Below are 21,324 nucleotides of genomic sequence, written 5' to 3' on the forward strand. Positions count from 1 at the left end.
ATGATGATGCAGCAGAGAAATGAATGACGAACGATTAATTAATTATGAAGATGGCCATTTATTTAATATCATCATCATCATCATCATCATTTAAAATCAAAATCAAAATCGATCAACATCAATGGAAATTTAGCTGTGATACCAGTGCCGGTGGCATGTAAGAGAACCTCCGATCGTGGCCGTTTGCCAGCCTCGTCTGGCACGTAAAAAGCACCCACTACACTCTCGGAGTGGTTGGCATTAGGAAGGGCATCCAACTGTCCAACCCATGCTAGTATGGAAAGCAGATGCTAAACGATGATGATAATGATGTCTATGCTAGCATGAGTTAGATGGTTTGACAAACTGGCAAGTCAGAGAGTTGCACCAAGTTCCAGTCTGATTTGGTATGCTTTCTACAGCTAGATGCCTTTCCTAATGCCAACCACTGTGAGAGTGTAATAGACGCTTTTTATGTGCCACCAGCATGGGTGCCACTTACATGACACCAGCGACAGCCACGACTACGATTCCATGGGTGCTTAGTCATTACAATATAAAATAAACAACATTGTTGTGTCATTGTGAGTACACATTGTTTATAAATGCAGTAAGATATTTTCCATGGCTCCATGGTTCGTTCTGTGTGGAGCCTAGCTTTAGCTCTTGGCTGCTAGAAAGAGGGACAGAGTGAAAGTGCCTTTAAAAATAGAGACAGTGATATGTCTAATCTCGCATCACTCTTTGAAGGGAAACTAGCTTATGCTCCTGGTTTGGCTTTGCCTTATGTTTACTAATTAAAATAGGTCTGGCTAAAGCAAAAGATTTCTCCAGAATTATCTTTTCTGACCCTTCCATGACTGGAGGAGGTCGCAGAGATCAACTCATTCACATTAATCTCAAGTGCAGAGGAGAAAACAAAAGACCTGAAATTTGTTTGGCAGTTAATGAAAACGTGGATTTGGTTTCAAATCCTCTTAGTTATTACTGTAGCTGTTTGCTAAAAAGTCAATCAACTGTACTAATTGCAAATCAATTGATAAACCAGTGAAACCTAACAAAGAACATCTAACTCAATGTTTCTCTTTCTAAACCTAATGGAACCCTCTCTCTCTTTCGGAGAGGCACTGAGCACCTACACGCACACATACACACACGGCAGTAACTTCCACCTACCGAATTCAATCACAAAGCTTTGGTCGGCTCGGGGCTATAGCAGAAGACACCTGCCCAAAGTGCCACGCAGTGGGACTGAACCCAAAACCATGATTGAAACAAGTAAAAGCACAGGTGTGGTACGCAGTTTCCTTTGTAAGTACATGGCTACAGGTTCAGTCCCACTACGTGGCACCTTGGGCAAGTATCTTCTGCTATAACCCAAACATGACCAAAGTGTCTTGTGAGTGGAGCTGGTAGGTGGAAACTGCATGGAAGCCCATCATGTGGGTACCCACCACCATCATTTGACAACTGATGTTGGTTTGTTTTTGTCTCAGAACATAGCAGTTTGGGCAAAAGAGACCAAAAGAATAAGCACCAGATTTCATATAAAAAAAAAAAAGTACAAGGGTCAACTTGTTTGGCTAAAACCCTTCAAGGTCATGCCCCAGCATGGCTGCAGTCCAATGACAGAAACAAGCAAAAGACAAAATTATTATCAAAATTTTTCTACATTTATAAATTACAACAGATTAACTTACTCCGATGCATTTTGCAAATGTTGTATGCCATACCCACAAGCAACCGTTCTCCTTCAAGTATAAAGATATCCCACAGTCGTAAATTTAAGGAAAATGGTGTCTGGAAAAAGAGAAATAGGATCATTTTAAAAAGTAAACAATCTCAACTTTAAGGAAAAACATTACATGTTGAAAAGTTTCTACAAGTAACCACATGTATTACAATACAACTATCTATCTGTCTAGGTCGTCCCTCAGGACGCCCCAAAACTGTTTCCACATGTTTTCCCCATTCATCTCAATCTTCCGTAGTGGTCCTGTACCCCTTCCACACCAGTATCCTTCAAGTTGTCAATATGGGTCGTCTTCCTCCTTCCAACTTATACCAGGGACTACCAAAAGTAACATTGAGGATACAGCATAGTAGGATGAGGCTACCCGGATACTGCATCAGATATTACCGATGAAATTGCTAATAAGCTAATGCTCTGGCAATCAACAGAAGTAAGAACCAGGAGAGGAAGGAGGAAGATGACTTATACAATACATGTGGTGTTTTTTCCTGTGTATCTTTCTGTCGAAGAGCATAGGCTCGAAACGTAAAAGACTTTTTCTATTTTTATTCTTGAGTGCTATACTAATACATTTGTTTGTTTGTACTCCACCTGCCTTCGTCTTTTGTTTATTTTCGTAAACTTTCCCTTTATATATATATATGTGGTGAGTGGCAAATTTCCCTGCAGAAAATTCCACAAGGTAAATTCCACCGTGGAAAATTCCACCATGGGAAATTTGTCATTCACATGTTGTGACAGAGAAATACACAAGTGTATTATTACAGTAGAAGATACACGACACTCTCTTTGCCACTTCCTCTCTCCCATTGCTATTACTTTCTCTCACTCCCTCTCAGTCATAGCAATTACTCTCATTACTTCTCCTTCACTGAATAACTATTGTCTCTCCTCTCCATTCACCATTCACTCCTACTGCATGGTTTTGGACAAATACATATAGATACAAATATATAAAAACACTACACTCATTATTATATTAGCAGATGAATTGAATGGGGTACAGTCTGACAGTGTTGCCATACTACACTCTGTCTGCCCACTGTCCACTCTATTTGTGTATGCTAGCAGATTCTGTGGTGTGTGGCCACAGTGGATTCATTTCAAACTATGTGCCTGCTAATGGGATCAAAGAGTAAAAATACAATACCAAAACAATTAAGAATAAGATGTATAAGTATTCTAAATAACTTACTCTGTCAAGGAAACATTGCAAAAACCATTTTATGCTATACAATGATGGATACACTTCTTGCCTCAACTGAAAAAAAGAGAATTCATTTGATATTGTATTTTATGCAAAAATTAAATTTTGCAAAATGCAAAAATTACAGTGACAACGATTATTACATGGATTATAAAGACAAGTGTACTTTATTTTAAAATATCTGGAAGACAAAGCAGCAATCATATATAAAAATTAAAATACGCAGGAGCGGCTGTGTGGTAAGTAGCTTGCTTACCAAGCACATGGTTCCGGGTTCAGTCCCACTGCGTGGCACCTTGGGCAAGTGTCTTCTACTATAGCCTCGGGCTGACCAAAGCCTTGTGAGTGGATTTGGTAGACGGAAACTGAAAGAAGCCCGTCGTATGTATGTATATATATATATATATATATATATATATATATGTGTGTGTGTGTGTGTGTGTCTGTGTTTGTCGCCCCAACATCGCTTGACAACTGATGCTGGTGTGTTTGCGTCCCCATAACTTAGCAGTTCGGCAAAAGAGACCGATAGGATAAGTACTAGGCTTACAAAGAATAAGTCCTGGGGTCGATTTGCTCAACTAAAGGCAGTGCTCCAGCATGGCCACAGTCAAATGACTGAAACATGTAAAAGAGTAAAGAGTATACCATATTTCTCAGCATACAAGTCAAATTCTTCAGACTAAAATTTAAAACCAAAAAAAAAGGTAGGGCAACATATAGGACCAAAACAACTTTGAAAGGCCAAAAATTCCATGTGAAACGCAGTAGGATTTGGAAAGATAAAGATGACATTTAAATGTTTACACTACATATGTTGACTTGTATGTGCTGGAAAATATGGTACATTTAAAAATAAATAAAATATTTGGCATTACTATTTGATCATTCAAACAAGTTGGTTAAGCATTAGAATAAAATGTTTCATAAACCATTTTCAAGAAAGATAATTATCTGAGCATAGAATACTTGTAAAAGAGACCAAAAAGAACTAATGAGATAAATATAGAATTATTATAGGTATCAAATTCTTAAAATTAAATGCTTACCAATTGCTTTCGAAGTTTTCCCAAATACTTTCGAAGAATGTTATCATGGTGTTCTTGAAGTCGGATCAGTTTCGGAAAACCAGGCATAAACAAACCTAAAAGCAAATCACAAGAGTTCCAACAGTTTTATTAAGAATAAAATACAAGTTTGTTCAACTAAATCCTCAAAATCATCATCATCATCATCATCATCGTTTAACATCCGTTTTCCATGCTAGCATGGGTTGGACGGTTCAACTGGGGTCTGGGAAGCCAGAAGGCTGCGCCAAGCCCAGTCTGATCTGGCAGTGTTTCTACAGCTGGATGCCCTTCCTAATGCCAACCACTCCGTGAGTGTAGTGGGTGCTTTTTACGTGCCACCTGCACAGGTGCCAGACGAGGCTGGCAAACGGCCATGATCGGATGGTGCTTTTTACGTGCCACTGTTAATAATAACAATCTTTTCTACTAAAAGAACAGGATCTCAAATTTTAGGAGCAGGGGACGGATGTGTAGGTCGATTACATTGACCCCCAGTGCTTGACTGGTACTTATTTGAATTACACCCGAAAGGATGAAAAGCAAAGTCCTCTTTGGCAGTATTTGAACATAGAAATGTAAAGTCTGAAATGCTGTTAAGAATTTTGCCATGTATGTCAGCTTGTTAAATCTTAACTTCTTAAACCGCTCCAATCCGCAGTAGACACGCATTGTGAAATGCTTGAAAATTTAGCGACTCGTCACTAGGTGCACAAATTGTTGTCACAAGATATGGCCTGTAACATTTCAAGGTCACATAAGCACACAGAAAGCTTCATAAAAGTTATTACATTCTGAACACACTTTCCCGTTTTTAGTCTCTATTGCCAGATCTTTGTATGAACAAAGGGTTAAAACACAGAGAACTGTACATAAGAGTTAATAATTCTTTCTAATATAGGTAAAAGGCATGAAATTTGGTGGGAAGAGGTTTAGCTATTTACAACTACCTCAGTGCTCAACTGGTACTTAATTTATCACCCCTGAAAGGATAAAAGGTAAAGTTGACCGTAGCAGCATTTGAACCCAGAACTTAAAGAGCCAGAAGAAATACCAATTTCTTTACTACCCACAAGGGGCTAAACACAGAGAGGACAAACAAACAGATTAAGTCGATTACATCGACCCCGAAAGGATGAAAGGCAAAGTCGACCTCAGCAGAATTTGAACTCAGAACTTAACGGCAGACGAAATACGGCTGCGCATTTCGTCCGGCGTGCTAACGATTCTGCCAGCTTGCCACCAGAAGAAATACCACTAAGCATTTTGTCCAGTATGGTAATTATTCTGCCACCACATCAAATAATAATAATAATAATAACAGAGCACAAACGATAGAGAGTGGTTGGATATGAAACCTGCAAAATCTGTGGAATTTCCCAATCCAAACAGACCAGATGCTTGAGTACAAGCCAGACCTAGTGGTGGTGGACAAGGTGAGCCACATGTGCTCTATAACTGATGTTGCATGCCCCTTTGATCCACAAACAGCCAAGAAGGAAGGCGAAAAAACACACATATACAATCCCCCTCAAGTACAAGATAGCCAAGCTATGAAAAATGATGAAAGGGGAAGATAGTGCCAATTATTGTTTGGTCTTTGGAGACAGAATCAGAAGGCATCAAGAGAAATTATGAAGGAAGCAGGAACAAGGTGCCCAGTAGAGCAATTTCAAAAGCTTTGTCTCCTTGGCATGACCAGAATCTTCGGGAAAGTATTGGATAGTTCAAAAGAACAGATAGCATGGCACCGTAAGCTGCAGGTAGCAAGCCTGCTACATATACAAGACTCCAGGAGATCCAACAAAACCTGAGTTAAAAGAATAATAATATTCATGGTAATAACAGCAACAACACAAGTCATTATAAAATATTTAAAAAGAAAATATGAACTCACCATGCATTCCGTGTTTTTTGTCAGTTAGTAATTGTGAAAGACCCCAGAAAGAATCCTAAAAAAGAAATGAATGATTATGAACAAAACCAATCAAAATAAAGGATCAAATCATATAATTATAGGAGATGCAAATTAAAGTTATGTGGGGGTAGACCAGATCATTATTGAGCTAGTGTAGGTCTGTGTTATGCCCTGATTTATATTTTTAGAATTTTAATGAAATAAGGGCAGATACTATATTTTCCAGCATACAAGTTGAAATTCTCAGACCAAAATTTGCAGCTAAAAAAAGCAGATTGACTTATACACCAGTATGACCTTAGAGGGCCAAAAATTCCGTGTGACACACAGCAGGAATCAGAAAGATAGTGACAATGTTTGAATGTTTACATTACATGTTTACACTATGTACTACATTGACTTCTATATTAAAAATGCAGAAACAGTTTTGTTATTCCTGTTCATTATACTCTTTCAAAGAGTCGTTACTCATTCTTACATCATTGCTGAGCAGAAAGCAGAAAGATTGTAATATACTGTTGTAAAAACACTTGATTCAAGTAACCTTATACAAATATCCTAAATTACTCATCCAGATCCTGCAAATATATGAAGGGTGTTAATGGAAAAAAAAAATTCCTGACTTAAGAAATTTATTTGATGAGAAATACCTATTTCTTTACTACCCACAAGGGGCTAAACACAGAGAGGACAAACAAGGACAGACAAACGGATTAAGTCGATTATATCGACCCCCAGTGCATAACTGGTACTTATTTAATCGACCCCGAAAGGATGAAAGGCAAAGTCGACCTCGGTGGAATTTGAACTCAGAACGTAACGGCAGACGAAATAACGCTAAGCATTTCGCCCGGCGTGCTAACGATTCTGCCAGTCCACCGCCTTTGATGAGAAATACCAAAACATAACTGAATCTACCCGCAACACTCAACCAAATGTTTTTAATTTCAAATTTTTGCATTGAGAGGTCACAACTCTGGTACGAAGGATATGCGAATAGAATGTTGCAGGAAGGAATCATAAGACAGATTCTTGAAGCTGAGCCAACCATCAGGGAGCTTAGGGGTAGACTAAAAAGGATATGGTTGGATAATATCCATAGTTTCAGTTGGTTGTGCTTGGGAATCGACCAGAAAGTCTAATTACTTCTGATAGGACCCTATAGAGGAGGGGCCTGAGGACTCTACATCCATGGTCCTCCCAAGAATAGTGGACAGAGAAGATGGATGGACGGATAGTTTGAGCTACAATCAGCATCACTAAATGAATACTTTCAAAATGGAGGTATTTACAGGATTTTAGGTATTTCTGGATACATTAAAAATTGCAAGCAAATTTAATTAAGTATTGACTAGTCTTATTTTTAAAATAAAAACACACAAAAGCCGTTCGATTCACTTTAACATTTAAGTTTAATTTGTCAAAATATTTTCGTTGCTTTAAGACCGCGACCTGTTCACTGACAAAAATCTGTGGTGCATATACACACATATATACATACACACGTGTACGTACGTACATACATACATGCATGCATGCATACATGCGTGCATACATACATACGTACATATATATAACGAATTAACTGTTACTTTCTCAGATGCAGCACGGATTTTTGTCAGTGAACAGGTCGCGGTCTTAAAGCAACAAAAATATTTTGACAAATTAAACTTAAATGTTGAAGTGAATCGAACGGCTTTTGTATGTTTCTTCCACGCTGCAATTGTTTTCATTTTCATTTCAGCACACGATCTCAGATCAAATCACTTGCTATGCAAGTACATCTCCGTAATTCTTTATAATAATATGTTCATTTATTCAACGTTTGTCTTCCCATGCTAGCATGTGATGGGCAGGATTTTACAGCTGGGTATGCTTCCTACCACCAAACCATACCTGTTTTCTAAGAAAGGCATACTTTATTTCACAGCTCTTTGAAACCACAGACCAATCGCTCACTATGTCAACAACATTCATTGTTTCACTCAAGTCATGGTGAGGCTACAGGCGTATTAAACATGGGGATATATAAATATGCTATAAATATTTAGTATTTACCTCTTCATCCAGGTACATCAGAAGTAGAGCAGCTATTTCACTCATTCCTTGACAATAGCCAACCTCTGTGTTGTACATTGAGTAACCAGACAATACATTGAACAATGCTTTTTGTCTAAAATAGAAAGACAACCACAATTTGTATTATATACTGAGAAGCCGACCAATACATTTGATGATGTTGTTTTTTGTCTTTTTTTGCCTGAAATAGAAAATATCCACAAAGATTTTTTTGGTGTTGGGGGCCACTTCAAAAGCACATTCTATTACCATCTGATCACCAAGCATGAAGCTATAAACAAATTATTGTTTGTCATATAAAATCGTTAGTTTTAATGACTTATTCTTCAAACAAAAGTTAATCCTGCCTCTACAATATCGAAAATTGAATGTGAGAGCAAAAAATTATTCCATTTCACTTTTACTGTTGTTATTTGCCAGAGTAAATATTTGTTCCAAATTTTGACACAAGGCCAGCAATTTGGGGAGAGGGGTTAAGTCAATTACACTGACCCCCAGAGTTCAACTGGTACTTAGTTTATTGACCCCAGAAAGGCAAAAGGCAAAGTCAACTGCCACAGATTTTGAATGCAGAATGTAAAGATGGACAAAATGCTGCCAAGAATTTTGCCCAGCGTGCTAACGATTCTGCCAGCTTGTTACCTTTGCCAGAGAAAATATTAAAATGGTTACAAAGCAATGTAACTTAGGTTTTCGTTTACTCTTTACTCTCTTTTACTTGTTTCAGTCATTTGACTGCGGCCATGCTGGAGCACCGCCTTTAGTCGAGCAAATCGACCCCGGGACTTATTCTTTGTAAGCCCAGTACTTATTCTATCGGTCTCTTTTGCCGAACCGCTAAGTGACGGTGACGTAAACACACCAGCATCGGTTGTCAAGCAATGCTAGGGGGACAAACACAGACACACATACATATATATATACATATATACAACAGGCTTCTTTCAGTTTCTGTCTACCAAATCCACTCACAAGGCATTGGTCGGCCCGGGGCTATAGCAGAAGACACTTGCTCAAGATGCCACGCAGTGGGACTGAACCCGGAACCATGTGGTTAGTTAGCAAGCTACTTACCACACAGCCACTCCTGCGCCTAGAATCTTGTTGTTTTTTTTTTTATTACTTCCCACTTTTTGCCACCAAGAAGACCTAACTTTGACACGTGGTGCAAGGAAAGGAAGGTGGTATAGATGGTAAAAATGATAATTCCTTGGGAAGCAAACGTCAAAGATGCTTTCTTCCTTCGAGGAAGACAGAAAATACAAATTGAACTAATTGAACTCTGTGAAAACAATGGATGGGAGGCAATATGCCTTCTTGTAGAGATAGGTGTTAGAAGATCTGTTGGAACCAGGGATGCTAGGGGGGGCCTTGGATTGGTTGTGAAGAAGACAAAAGATGCTACCAGAAGACTGTTGGCAGCCACTGAGAAAGTAAGACATTGCATCTGGCACAAGAGAGAGGGACAGCTGGTACAACAAGAATTAAGAATTTGGCCAAGAGTCACAACATCTGACTCAACAAAGTTTGTGGCTGTTGTACGAGAATCTTGTTATCTGCATTGGTGGGTGGCACTAGGCAGCTCTGATGTCACTGTAGGAGGGGCCCAAACACCTACAGAACTGCTTCACCACCTGACAAGATATCGACTCCTGTTTACCCTAAAGATATAGCAAACAGCTTTAGTTACGTTTCGAAGGATTAAATTTAAGCAAACATCATCATCATTTAATATCCACCTTCCATGCAGGCATGGGTTGGATGGTTTGACTGAAAACTAGAAAGCCAGGGGCTGCACCAGGTTCAAATATAATTTAGCAAGGTTTCTACGGCTGGTTGCCCTTCCTAACGCCAACCACTCCAAGAGCATAGTGGGTGTTTTTTTCGTGCCATTGACCAGACACCAGCATCGGTCACGACCATGGTCTCACTTGGCTTGACAGGTCTACACAAGTATGGTATATTGCCAATGGTCTAGGTCACCTGTCACTGCTTCTATGAGGCCCAAAGCTTGAACGGTGCTTTTTATGTGCCACCAGCATGGGTGCCAGTCAGATGGTACTGGCATCGGCCACGACTACAATTTCACTCGGTTCAACAGGTCTTCACAAGCACAGCATATCACCCAACGACTGAAGGGTGCCTTTAATGGGCCAGTTATGGGACACTGGCATCAGTCATGACTACAATCGCAAACAATAGCATAATATAATGCTCCACCATCATCTTTTAACGCCTGTCTTCCATGCTGGCATGGGTCAGACAGTTTGAGAGGATCCAATAAGTTAGAGGACCTCGTTATGCTCCAATGTAATCATCATCATCATCATCGTTTAACGTCCGTTTTCCTTGCTAGCATGAGTTGGACAGTTCGACCAGGGTCTGGGAAGCCAGGAGGCTGCACCAGGCTCCAGTCTGATCTGGCAGTGTTTCTACAGCTGGATGCCCTTCCTAACACCAACCACTCTGTGAGTGTGGTGGGTGCTTTTTACGTGCCACCAGTATAGGTGCCAGGGGAGGCTGGCAGCGGCCATGATCGGTTAGTGCTTTTTATGTGCCACTGGCACGGAAGCCAGGCAAGGTGGTGCTGGCATTGGCCACGTTCAGATGGTGCTTTTTACGTGCCACCAGCACAGGTATCACAACTACAATTTCCATTTGATTTTTATTTTGATGTACTTGACTCAATAGGTCTCCTCAAGCTCAGTAGGTCACCCTACAATCTAAGGTAAGCACAGCAGGTCGTTCTGCAATCCAAGGTACTTTGGATGGGCTGGGGCTGCTATGCGAAACTGGTGCAAGAAACAGCCATGGGGGCTCCAGTGTAATATAATTTAATATTATGATCTGGAAACAAAAGCCAGCCTTCTTTCTACAGCAACAAATGAACACCATACTTACTTCACGCCATATCTATCTCTGAACATTATGTTGTTTCGGTAGGTTCGGTTCACGTCCATATCAATCTGTTTGATATATGGTGAAACTTTTCTTGAGCGCATTATCATTTTCTGGAAAATAAAGAAATCAATATTTTAAAATCTGAACAAATTCAAATACTCAGAAAACATGTCAACTTTGTAAATACTGGTTGAATCGGTGGATCATTTCATCACCAATTGGTGTACATTAAAAACAGGCTTGCTATAGAAACAAAATAACAATTTTTGCTGCTGGATCATCATAAGAAAATCCATTAGAAAGAGTAATTTCCAAGTAAATAATTCCCCAGTTAAACAAAGCGACATGGTATAATCATCATCATTTAACATTCAAGTGCCATGCTTGAAAGGGTTGGATGGGTTCACAAAGATCTGATGGGCCCAAGGGAATGCATTATGCTCCAGTACTGTAAATCCTCGAGTATAATCCGCATTTTTTCCCAAAATTTAACAGTCAATATCCCTCGTGCGTACTATATACGAGGTTAAAAATGAAAAAAGTATTTTCTAAGCAATGTCCGAGTTCCTATTTGCTGTTCGGCAATGTTTATTCAAACACATTTTGGAGCAAAAATACACTAAGCTAGGCCCGAAAGCAATGAAGTCTTAAAAGAATCATCCATAACTTGCAGTAAGCAACATTTATTAAAATAAAAGTATTCAGAACACAGAATAACATGTAACAAAAACAATTTGCAAACATATTTACATTCCCATATAACAGTTAAGAACATCACTATTATTGTATTACGCATGCATGGAAGTGTTTGTTCGACTAGGTGCTGCTGGTTTAATTACGCACGACTCAAGTTAGAGAAGGGGTGTGTATTATACACAAAGTTTAGGTTTTTCAGAGGTACAGCCCCCTAAAAATCCCCTGCGTATTATACTTAAGGGCAGGTTATACTCGAAGATTTACAGTATGTGTTTTGGTATGGTCTCTACAGCTGGATGCTCTTTCTAACACCAATCTCTTTACAAAAGTGTACTGAATACCTTTTTATGTCACCATGCAGCTCACACGTTAATAAACCCCAAATGGAAAGTGGGGAACTTTAAGCTAAGAGAATAAGGAAAACAAAGGCAAAGGGGCTGGAGTACAGCCAGGATCTTGCTGTGGAGGAATGATGAGACTCTTCTCATTTTAGAAAAGTAGGTGTGCACTATTAACAGTTAACACAATGGTTCCTCTGTTCTGCTACTTCACTTCCGCAACAATTCAAATAACCCTCTTCAATATCACTTGAGGCACTCAAGTTGATATTCACAATCAGCAAATACTATCTAATCTATTACATGATGCCATCTCATTTAAAAAAACCCACACCATTCTTTACTTACTCTCTTACTTGTTTCAGTCATTTGACTGCGGCTATGCTGGAGCACTGCCTTTAATCGAGCAAATCGATCCTAGGAAGCCTAGTACTTATTCTATCGGTTTCTTTTGCCGAACTGCTAAGTTATGGGGACGTAAACACACTACAATCGGTTGTCAAGCGATGTTGGAAGGTGGGGACAAACACAGACACACAAACATATGCACACACGTACATATATATATATATACATATATATATATATATATACATATATATGACGGGCTTCTTTCAGTTTCCATCTACCAAATCCACTCACAAGGCTTTGGTCGGCTTGGGGCTATAGTAGAAGACACTTGCCCAAGATGCCATGCAGTGAAACTGAACCCGGAACCATGTGGTTGGTAAGCAAGCTACTTGTGCAATTTTGCATTGTCTTACTTATGGGGAATAATATTCCACACTGGAAAGCTATGTATTCACTTTTTCTTCTGCAAAACAGCTGTTCTTGTCTCTTGGTTTCTTATCCCTACTCAATTGAGGGTTCTTGTCTTGCAGACACTTGGTGACCACACCAGTGCTAGTACTTAGAAGAAAAGTAACCTATACACTCTATGTGGAGGCACATGGCCTAGTGGTTAGAGCAGTGGACTCGCGGTCGAGGGATTGCGGGTTCGAATCTCAGACCGGGCGATGTATGTGTTTATGAGCGAAACACCTAAGCTCCACGCAGCTCCGGCAAAAGGTAATGGCAAAACTTCTGACTCTTTCGCCACAACTTTCTCTCACTCTTTCCTCCTGCATCTTGCAGCTCACCTGCGACGGACCGGCATCCCGTCCAGGTGGGGAACCAATATGCCAAGAAATCGGGAAACCGGCCCTTATGAGCCAGGGATGGATCGAGAAGGAACAAACAACAAACTATACACTCTATGGCATTAGGAATGAAATCCTGCTGTAGAAACCATGTCAAAGCAGACATCAGAGCTTGGTGTAGCTTTCTAGCTCATCAGTTTATGTTGAACTGTTCAACCCATGCCGGCATGGGAAGAGGCATGGTGATGATTATCTAACATCATTTCAAATCTTCTTTTGTTTACATCTACTGAAAGTATCTTCCAGTAAGTCTCACCTTTCATACCAAGTTTTTTCCTCTACTCATTAAATGTTTTCATGATATTTACATCAGTACATACAATTCATAAACCAAATGAATTCCTTTCTGGCTCCTGTATAGACTGCCACCATTCTTCGATGTACAATATTTCGCTGCTTTTATACAGGATGAAGTATTGGCTTTTATTCATGTCTTTTTACATTCATTTTCCCACGTTAGCATGGGTTAGATGAATACATTACTGAGATATTATTTCACAGTCAGATAACCCTTCCTAATGCAAACTTTTACTGCTTTTCAAGTAAGGAGTCTTTTATACCATACAGCTACAAAATGAGTGGACAAGTCATTGACAAGAGAGATGCCAGCAACAGCACCAGGTGACCATTATGACATGATTTTAGTGTAATTTGTGCTTCATTAGTAATAGGTATCCCTGCAACAGAATGCCAGACCAAAATTCCATCAAACTGATATAGAACAGTTGATACTGCAAAAAGCTAGCAGGCTGTACATAAATTAGCTATTAGTGATGGAAGCAGCCTTTGTGACGAATATTGATTTGCACATATCATCTATCTATCTATCCATATATATATATTATCATCATCAAACATCCACCTTCCATGCTGGCATGGGTTGGACGGCTTAACAGGAGCAGCCCAGGATACTGTGTCTGTTTTGGCATGATTTTTACGGTTGGATGCCATTCCTAACACCAACCACCCTACAGAGTGGACCAAGAGTTATATACATGGCACCAGAACAGGCGAGGTCAGTTTTGGCATAGTTTTTACAGCTGGCATTTTACAGTTGGCGTTTTCCAAATGCCAACCACTTCAGTGTGGACTGGGTGCTTTTTATGTGGCACCAGCACTGGCAGGGTCACCAAGTAACTTGCAAGACAAAAGAATTTTGAGAAGAATGATCTTGTGTCGAATGATGAAAGGTTAGAGTGTGACAGAGAGAGAGAGAGAGAGAGGCAGAAACAGGTGTCTTGCTATAAAGGAGGGGACATTGGAGGAGGTGATCTTGTTTCCCATTCCTGAAATTCTTGGATCAGCTTATGAAAGAATAAAAATTTTGAGAAAAATTTGGGTAGCCACAATGTTACATAAGAGACAGGTTTCTAATGGTACTAAAAGACAGAGACTTGTATTTAAATATCCAAACCTCATAGATTCCTTCTTGCTCTGATTTTACTTTCTTTACATCAAGAAGTCGTGCCCACACAATTCCACGCATTCTCTCAGGAATACCTTTGTACACCCGGCGTGCCATCTAGAAAATAGACAAAAGTAAATGGAATGGTAAGTTAAAAATTATTCATCTTATCATTTAATAACAAAGAGAATGAAATATTTCCATCACACTTCCAAAAATGTTAAACTTTCAAAAGATCATTGCTTGAAATTTCAATTGCTCAACAGAGCAACAAAAATTATATCACAAGAGCTGACCTTTCTCTTCAAGACTTTTGTAGCCTTGTAGATACTAGACAGAAATGAAAACAAAAACTGGGACACTTGAAAAAGTACTTGTTTTGTAAGTGTTTAGAGAGAGTAGTTGAACGAAAGCAATCAGGACATAGCCCTGGTAATGTTATGTCTTCTGGTTAATATAATCATAGATGAATATCAATAAGAAAATATAAAGGCAAGTTAAAATTGATTGCACTATAACATTTATTTCTGACACTAAAGTGAATACATCAACTGGCATGACAAGTAGAACTCTGTTAAAAACATTACAAGGTTTCAAAATATGTTTCTCAAAGTTGAAGATAACTGTTAGAAGAAATGCAAAACAGTGTCAAAGATTCTTGTTACAAATCACTTCTTGCTGAAGCTGCAAAGTTGAATTATCTGCTCTCATTATCAAAAATCCAACTCGCTTCCCTCAGGAATTAGGGATAAAATCATCCCTTAAATAACTGATGTAGGGATGCTATGTAGGGGTGGACAGTCCGTGCAAAGCCAAATAGGTTTGACTATCATGCAACAAACAAAAATAGGGAGCTAAAAGTAAAGAGCCACAATGTGGGTAGCTAAAGGTAAAGAGCAACTACGCTTCTGCTAAGAGTGTAATAAATTCAAAGACTCGGTAAGAATCAGGTCTCCACTATGAAAAGACAAAACATGTTTTATATGGTCCATTTTTTTTCCTTTTTTTTTTTAACAATCCGCTGATTGCATATGGACTAGTTCTATCATGTTAAACATGGACTAGTTCATGTTTGCAAGGGGGAAAAGACAATGTGTCTATTTTCTGCTGGTTCTTAAAGACCAAACAATAAACCTTTAAAAATATCAATAACTATCATATCTTGGATAGCAAAAAGCATCCAGAATAAAGTTGTTTCACAATTTCATAATGAAACAAGATTCAACCCCCAACATACATTTGTGCTGTTTTCATCCACATTAATATTATTATTATTATTATTAAGGCATCAAGGTGACAGAATTGTTAGCATGCAGGGCATTTCGTTCATTTTTACATTCAAATGCAGTCTTTCATCCTCTAGGGATCAATAAAATAAGCACCAGTTGAGCACTTCATCATCATCATCCTTCAACCAACCTATGGTTGGACGGAACTCCATTGACAATCCCTTTCTGCACTACATGGTCCTGCATTGCTGTGTTCAGATCTCTAATATCCAGCCCTGAGTCCTGAGATATAGTATCTAAAAATGTCAGTTTCCAGAGGGATGACATGACCTCTTTCTCTGCTTAATAACAGTGGCCAGCAAATTGTAGTAATTTCTGCTTTAGTTTGGGGAATATTGGTACCAATTTCCATAGATGTTACTAAATGATGTTCTGTGTCTTTCTGAGCAGGTTGGTATATGTTCCATCTAGTTGCTTTTCGAAGAGAGCTGATGTGGTCCAGGTCTCTGATCCATAGAGAAGAACCGGCTCAATCAGTGTTCTAAATATTTTAACTTTTAAAATGGGTGGAAGGTTTGAGTGCCAGATCTTATCAAGTCTATTACATGCATCCCAAGCAAGAGCTTTGCAGATGTGAACACCCTTTTGGAAGTCTACTATGTGTAATCCAAGATATTTGAAGTCATCAACGATTTTGATAGATATATTACTGAGCGATTTAAGTTCAGTTAACTTGGAGGAGTGCGTGATAAAATCTGTCTTACTCTCATAGCAGTAAAGGCCAACCTGATGTGCTGTTTTCTCCAGTGTTTGTAACAAAGATTCTGCATCTTTAATACAATAGAATACCAAGGCAAGATCATCAGCAAAGTCAAATCAGTTACATATTGTGCACAATGCCGACTGCTCTGGCAGGGTTTCAAAAGGAGTCCCTTTTCCTCCATACAGTCTAGGGAAATGCGTAGAACATAGTCGAGAACAATGATGAACAAGAAAGGAGTGAGTGTGTCACCCTGCAGAACGCCTGCTTTGACTTCAAAGAAATCAGTCTCTCCATCAGGAGATATAACTGTGGCAGTGGCATTTGTGTACAGCGCTCTGATAGCATCAACAATCCTGGAAGGAATACCATAGTGTGCAAGGCTTTTAAACGCAAGATCTCTGCTGATGGAACCAAATGCTTTGCGAAAGTCAACAGAACAGATTGTGATGCTCTTGTTAATTGACTTAGCTCCTCTCCCAAAACTACTGACCCACTTTTAATTTAATAATGTGTGTATATATCTATGTATCAACTTTTCTTTTGATCTATGTACCTACTTTTCTTGCGATGTGATAAACATTTAAAAACACAAAACAAATGCAGTCACTACTCAGTCTCTTTCACTCTCTCTGTTTCTCTCTTACTTCCTCTCTGAAACATTTTAAACAGAAAATGAATGCTGTCACCACTGACCGTCTCTTTCACTATCTCTTTCTCTCCTACTTCTCTTTCCTCCTCTCTTACTATCTCTTTCTCTCTTTTCTCCTCTCTCTCACTTTGTCACTTCTTCTTTTGAAGTAAATGTGACACACACGACAGGTACGTACAAGAAGAACAAGTTGGCATATTAATATTATTGATAATCATTGGGCATTTACATTTAACAACACTAAATTAACTTTGCAGTTAACTTTTTAGCATTCAGATTACTCTGTCAGATGTAATGCTTATTTATTCACATTGTTGTGAATTAATCATGCATTATCTGGTAATTTTGGGATACCAATGATATGATCGTTTTATTTTTAGAATGACATTGTAGGGTAGGTGTAAGAGACCTGATCTGGCCTTTGAACATAAAACAGATAGAATATTTTAGCAGGATATGGCCAATTTAAATGCGAAAGAGTTAAATCCAAAATTCAAAACAACCTCAAAATAAATGGAGGTTTAAGAAATAAAAGCAACCTATAAAAAAAAATTCATCTCAAAATGAACTTCAACCTACCTTTTCTCCTCCATAATATTTATCCCAGTTTCTCAACATCTTCATCCATTTCTGACTTCTTTCATATTCTTGTTGCCTCAGCTAAGAAAAGTAAAAACACCGAGACATTAAGGAAATGCTGGAACAGATTCATTTGAGATTTCATTTCAAATCATGCAATGTATAAGCATAACTCTGTAGTTAAGAAATTCGCTTTGTAACTGCATGGTTTTGAGTTCAGCCTCACGGCATGGCACCTTGGGTAAGTGTCTTCTACTGTAGCTGCAAGCTGACCAAAACATTGTGAATGGATTTGGTAAAAAGAAACTGAAAGGCTAGTCATGTATATATACATATATAGGGAGAGTTTACGAAAAAAAACAAAAGACGAAGACAGGTGGTGTACAAAACAAACAGATGTATTAGTATAACGCTCAGGAATAGAAAAAGTCTTTTACGTTTCGAGCCTACGCTCTTCTATAGAAAGGGACACAGAAAAAACAAGGAGAGAAAAAAATGTGTGTAGTGGCTAACGATCTATACATATATCTGTGTGTGTATGTGTGTTGGTGCAAACAGGAAAAATAGAACTCAAAAAATGAGAATATGTATATTTTTATTAATATTTAGCAGAAATAACAGAGTGACACAAGGTCCAGGAATTTCATGCGTTGACACTGAGCAAACTGATAAGCTGATAAGCAACAATGCACGAAACTCTTAAACCATGAGTCACTCTGTCACTTCTGCTTTAATAAACACACACACACATATATATATTATATATATAATCCTCATCATCATTTAACATTTGTTTCCATAATGATGTGTGTATGTTTGTGTATCCTTGTCTTGATATCACATGATTGTTGTAAATGAATGACATTCACTTCCAATATCCTGCAAAAACATGTGTGGCCAATGGGAAATATTAAACCTTGCTTAGAAACAAATAAGGGTTACTCTTTACTCTCTTTTTTTACTCTTTTTACTTGTTTCAGTCAGTTGACTGCGGCCATGCTGGAGCACTGCCTTTAGTCGAGCAACTCGACCCTAGGACTTTGTAAGCCTAGTACTTATTCTATCGGTCTCTTTGCCGAACCGCTAAGTGACGGGGGACATAAACACACCAGCATCGGTTGTCAAGTAATGCTAGGGGGACAAACACAGACACACAAACATACATGCACACACACATATATATATATATATATATATATATATATACATATACACAACGGGCTTCTTTCAGTTTCCATCTACCAAATCCACTCGAAAGGTTTTGGTCGGCCCGAGGCTATAGTAGAAGACACTTGCCCAAGGTGCCACACAGTGGGACTGAACCCGGAACCATGTGGTTGGTAAGCAAGCTACTTACCACACAGCCACTCCTGCGCCTTTGGTGACAAAAAAAAAATAAAGGCATCTAGTCACTGAAAATCTGCCTCAATAAATTCTTTCTGACCCATGCAAGCATAGAAAAGTGAATTTTAAAACAGTGGTGATAACAATGATGACTGCCTCATAAATTACTCCAGCAATAATATACTGTATTGGTGTGAACCTCAGGCTAGTCAAATTGGTACATCCATCACCATCGTGACCAAAGAACAAGGCTGTTGATCATATGACGGATTAAAAATTTGCTGAGCTGGAAAAACAAACTATTTTGCATCTAAAAGGTTATGATGTGTCTGAAAGTTTGTGAATAACCTTGTAAAGTGCTCAACACAGGAAAAAAATCCTTAACTGCTATATATCTATGGACGTTAGAACATGCGTGATCTCAACAGAGTACATCTTAACTAAATATAATTCGTGAAAAGGATCAATGGAAATTTACAAACAATTTGGATATTAGCTCACAGATGCTAGCTGGACCGGAGATTCTCTTTTTTACAAGATATTTATAGGACACCATCAGGCTCGCATCTGGATGACATCAGTGGCATGGAAAAGGGGGGCTGGTATGCATAACCTTGCCCAGACTTGTGCCTCAGAGAACTTTCTAGGTGCAATCCTATGGTCATTCATGACCGAAGGGGGCCATTATCCTATTCTGTCAAATGTAATGCATATTCATTCACATCGTTTTGAATTAATAATGCATTATCTTGTAGCTTTGAGATTTTGATGATGTGACTGTTTATTTTTAGAATGATCTGACACAAGATCACCTCCCCCAATGCCCTCTCCCCTTTAAAAGGTTCTTTGACTTGCAAGTTACTTGGTGACCCTACCAGCGCTGGTGCTATGTAAAAAGCATCCAGTCCACACAGTAAAGTGGTTGGCTTATGGAAGGGCATCCAGTTGTAAAAACCATGCCAAAACTGACCCCACTTGTACTGGTGCCACATAAAAAGCACTCAGTCCATTCTGTGGAGTGGTTGGTTTTAGGAAGGGCATCCAGCTGCAAACACCATGTCAAAACAGGCACAGACGTTTGGTGGTCTTCTGCTTGGCCAGCTCCTGTCAAATCATTCAATTCACACCAGCATGGAAGATGGATGTTAAACAATGATGATGATGATTATAGGTAAGTGTAAAAGGACAGATCTGGCTGGTATGACCATTAAGCAGGTAGAATATTTGTGCCAGATATTGGCCAATTTAAATACTAAAGTGTCAATAGATCTGGGACATTTAACAGCTTGGACAAGCATATTTATCTCTTGGTCACTTACCTTCACCTCAGAACTTGATGTTGGTGGCAAACGATGCTCACTGAAAAAGAAAAATTGAATGAATGAATGAATTAATTAATCGTTCAGGCTTCATAATTACATTCAACATAATTTCTTCCACTTCTATTTAATCAACAAATTAATCAAGACATCACTGCACCAAACAGTGTTTAGCTAACTACCACTGATGATGTCAAGCCTATTTGACATAAGAAAACCTTGTGGGTCTATGGTTTCCCTGAGAGATCCCTAAAAAGACAGTCACATACACAAATCTAATCTCATTTAAATGAAAGACTGGGACACATGATGTAGCCTTAAATATTATATTAATACTTGAGCAAAAAGATAGGACAGTTATGGTTGGAATGCTTTTCATCACAAATTAACTCCATCAAGGCTAACTTGAGGCTAAACATCAACAAAATATAATTATTGTTTATGCATAATGCTCCATGCATTCTCACCCAACATCTGGTGTCTACATTGCATTCATATCTGACCATATGTGTGTGTGTATATAATACATACACACACATATGTATATGTATATAATGCTGACATTCCATCTATACATAGACATAAAACAAATGAGTCAAAATAGTATATGAATTAAATTCCAGAATTTCCATTCATCTATTATTAACTGCCTTGAATCCAAAATGTCTGTTAGACCATATTATAGTAACATGTCAACCTGGTTCCCTCTAATTTTGCTGTATCCTAGACTCTGGTTCTATGCATTTTACATTCCCCCAACCCTTCTTGCTGCCACTTTTCATACCTATTTCTTTATTACCCACAAGGGGCTAAACATAGATGGGACAAACAAGGACAGACATAGGTATTAAGTCGATTACATCGACCCCAGTGCGTAACTGGTACTTAATTCATCGACC

At 38.7% G+C, this 21,324-nt stretch overlaps 1 protein-coding gene across 2 annotated transcripts in view; it reads right to left on the reverse strand.

Annotated features, from left to right (window-relative positions):
• The window catches only part of LOC115221986 (USP6 N-terminal-like protein), a 65,860-nt gene that overhangs the window by 1,612 nt on the left and 42,924 nt on the right, over positions 1–21,324 (reverse strand). For both annotated transcript variants that reach the window (XM_029792089.2, XM_029792088.2), the window contains 9 exons: positions 20,426–20,465; positions 17,763–17,843; positions 14,552–14,659; positions 10,905–11,014; positions 7,983–8,097; positions 5,904–5,958; positions 3,989–4,083; positions 2,928–2,993; positions 1,680–1,779 (listed from right to left, as the gene is read on the reverse strand). In XM_029792089.2, coding sequence (XP_029647949.1) covers positions 1,680–1,779; positions 2,928–2,993; positions 3,989–4,083; positions 5,904–5,958; positions 7,983–8,097; positions 10,905–11,014; positions 14,552–14,659; positions 17,763–17,843; positions 20,426–20,465 — 770 coding nt within the window. The remainder of the gene's footprint in view (positions 1–1,679; positions 1,780–2,927; positions 2,994–3,988; positions 4,084–5,903; positions 5,959–7,982; positions 8,098–10,904; positions 11,015–14,551; positions 14,660–17,762; positions 17,844–20,425; positions 20,466–21,324) is intronic.

This window comes from Octopus sinensis, linkage group LG19, assembly GCF_006345805.1.
Source record: "Octopus sinensis linkage group LG19, ASM634580v1, whole genome shotgun sequence".
Lineage (NCBI taxonomy): Eukaryota > Metazoa > Mollusca > Cephalopoda > Octopoda > Octopodidae > Octopus > Octopus sinensis.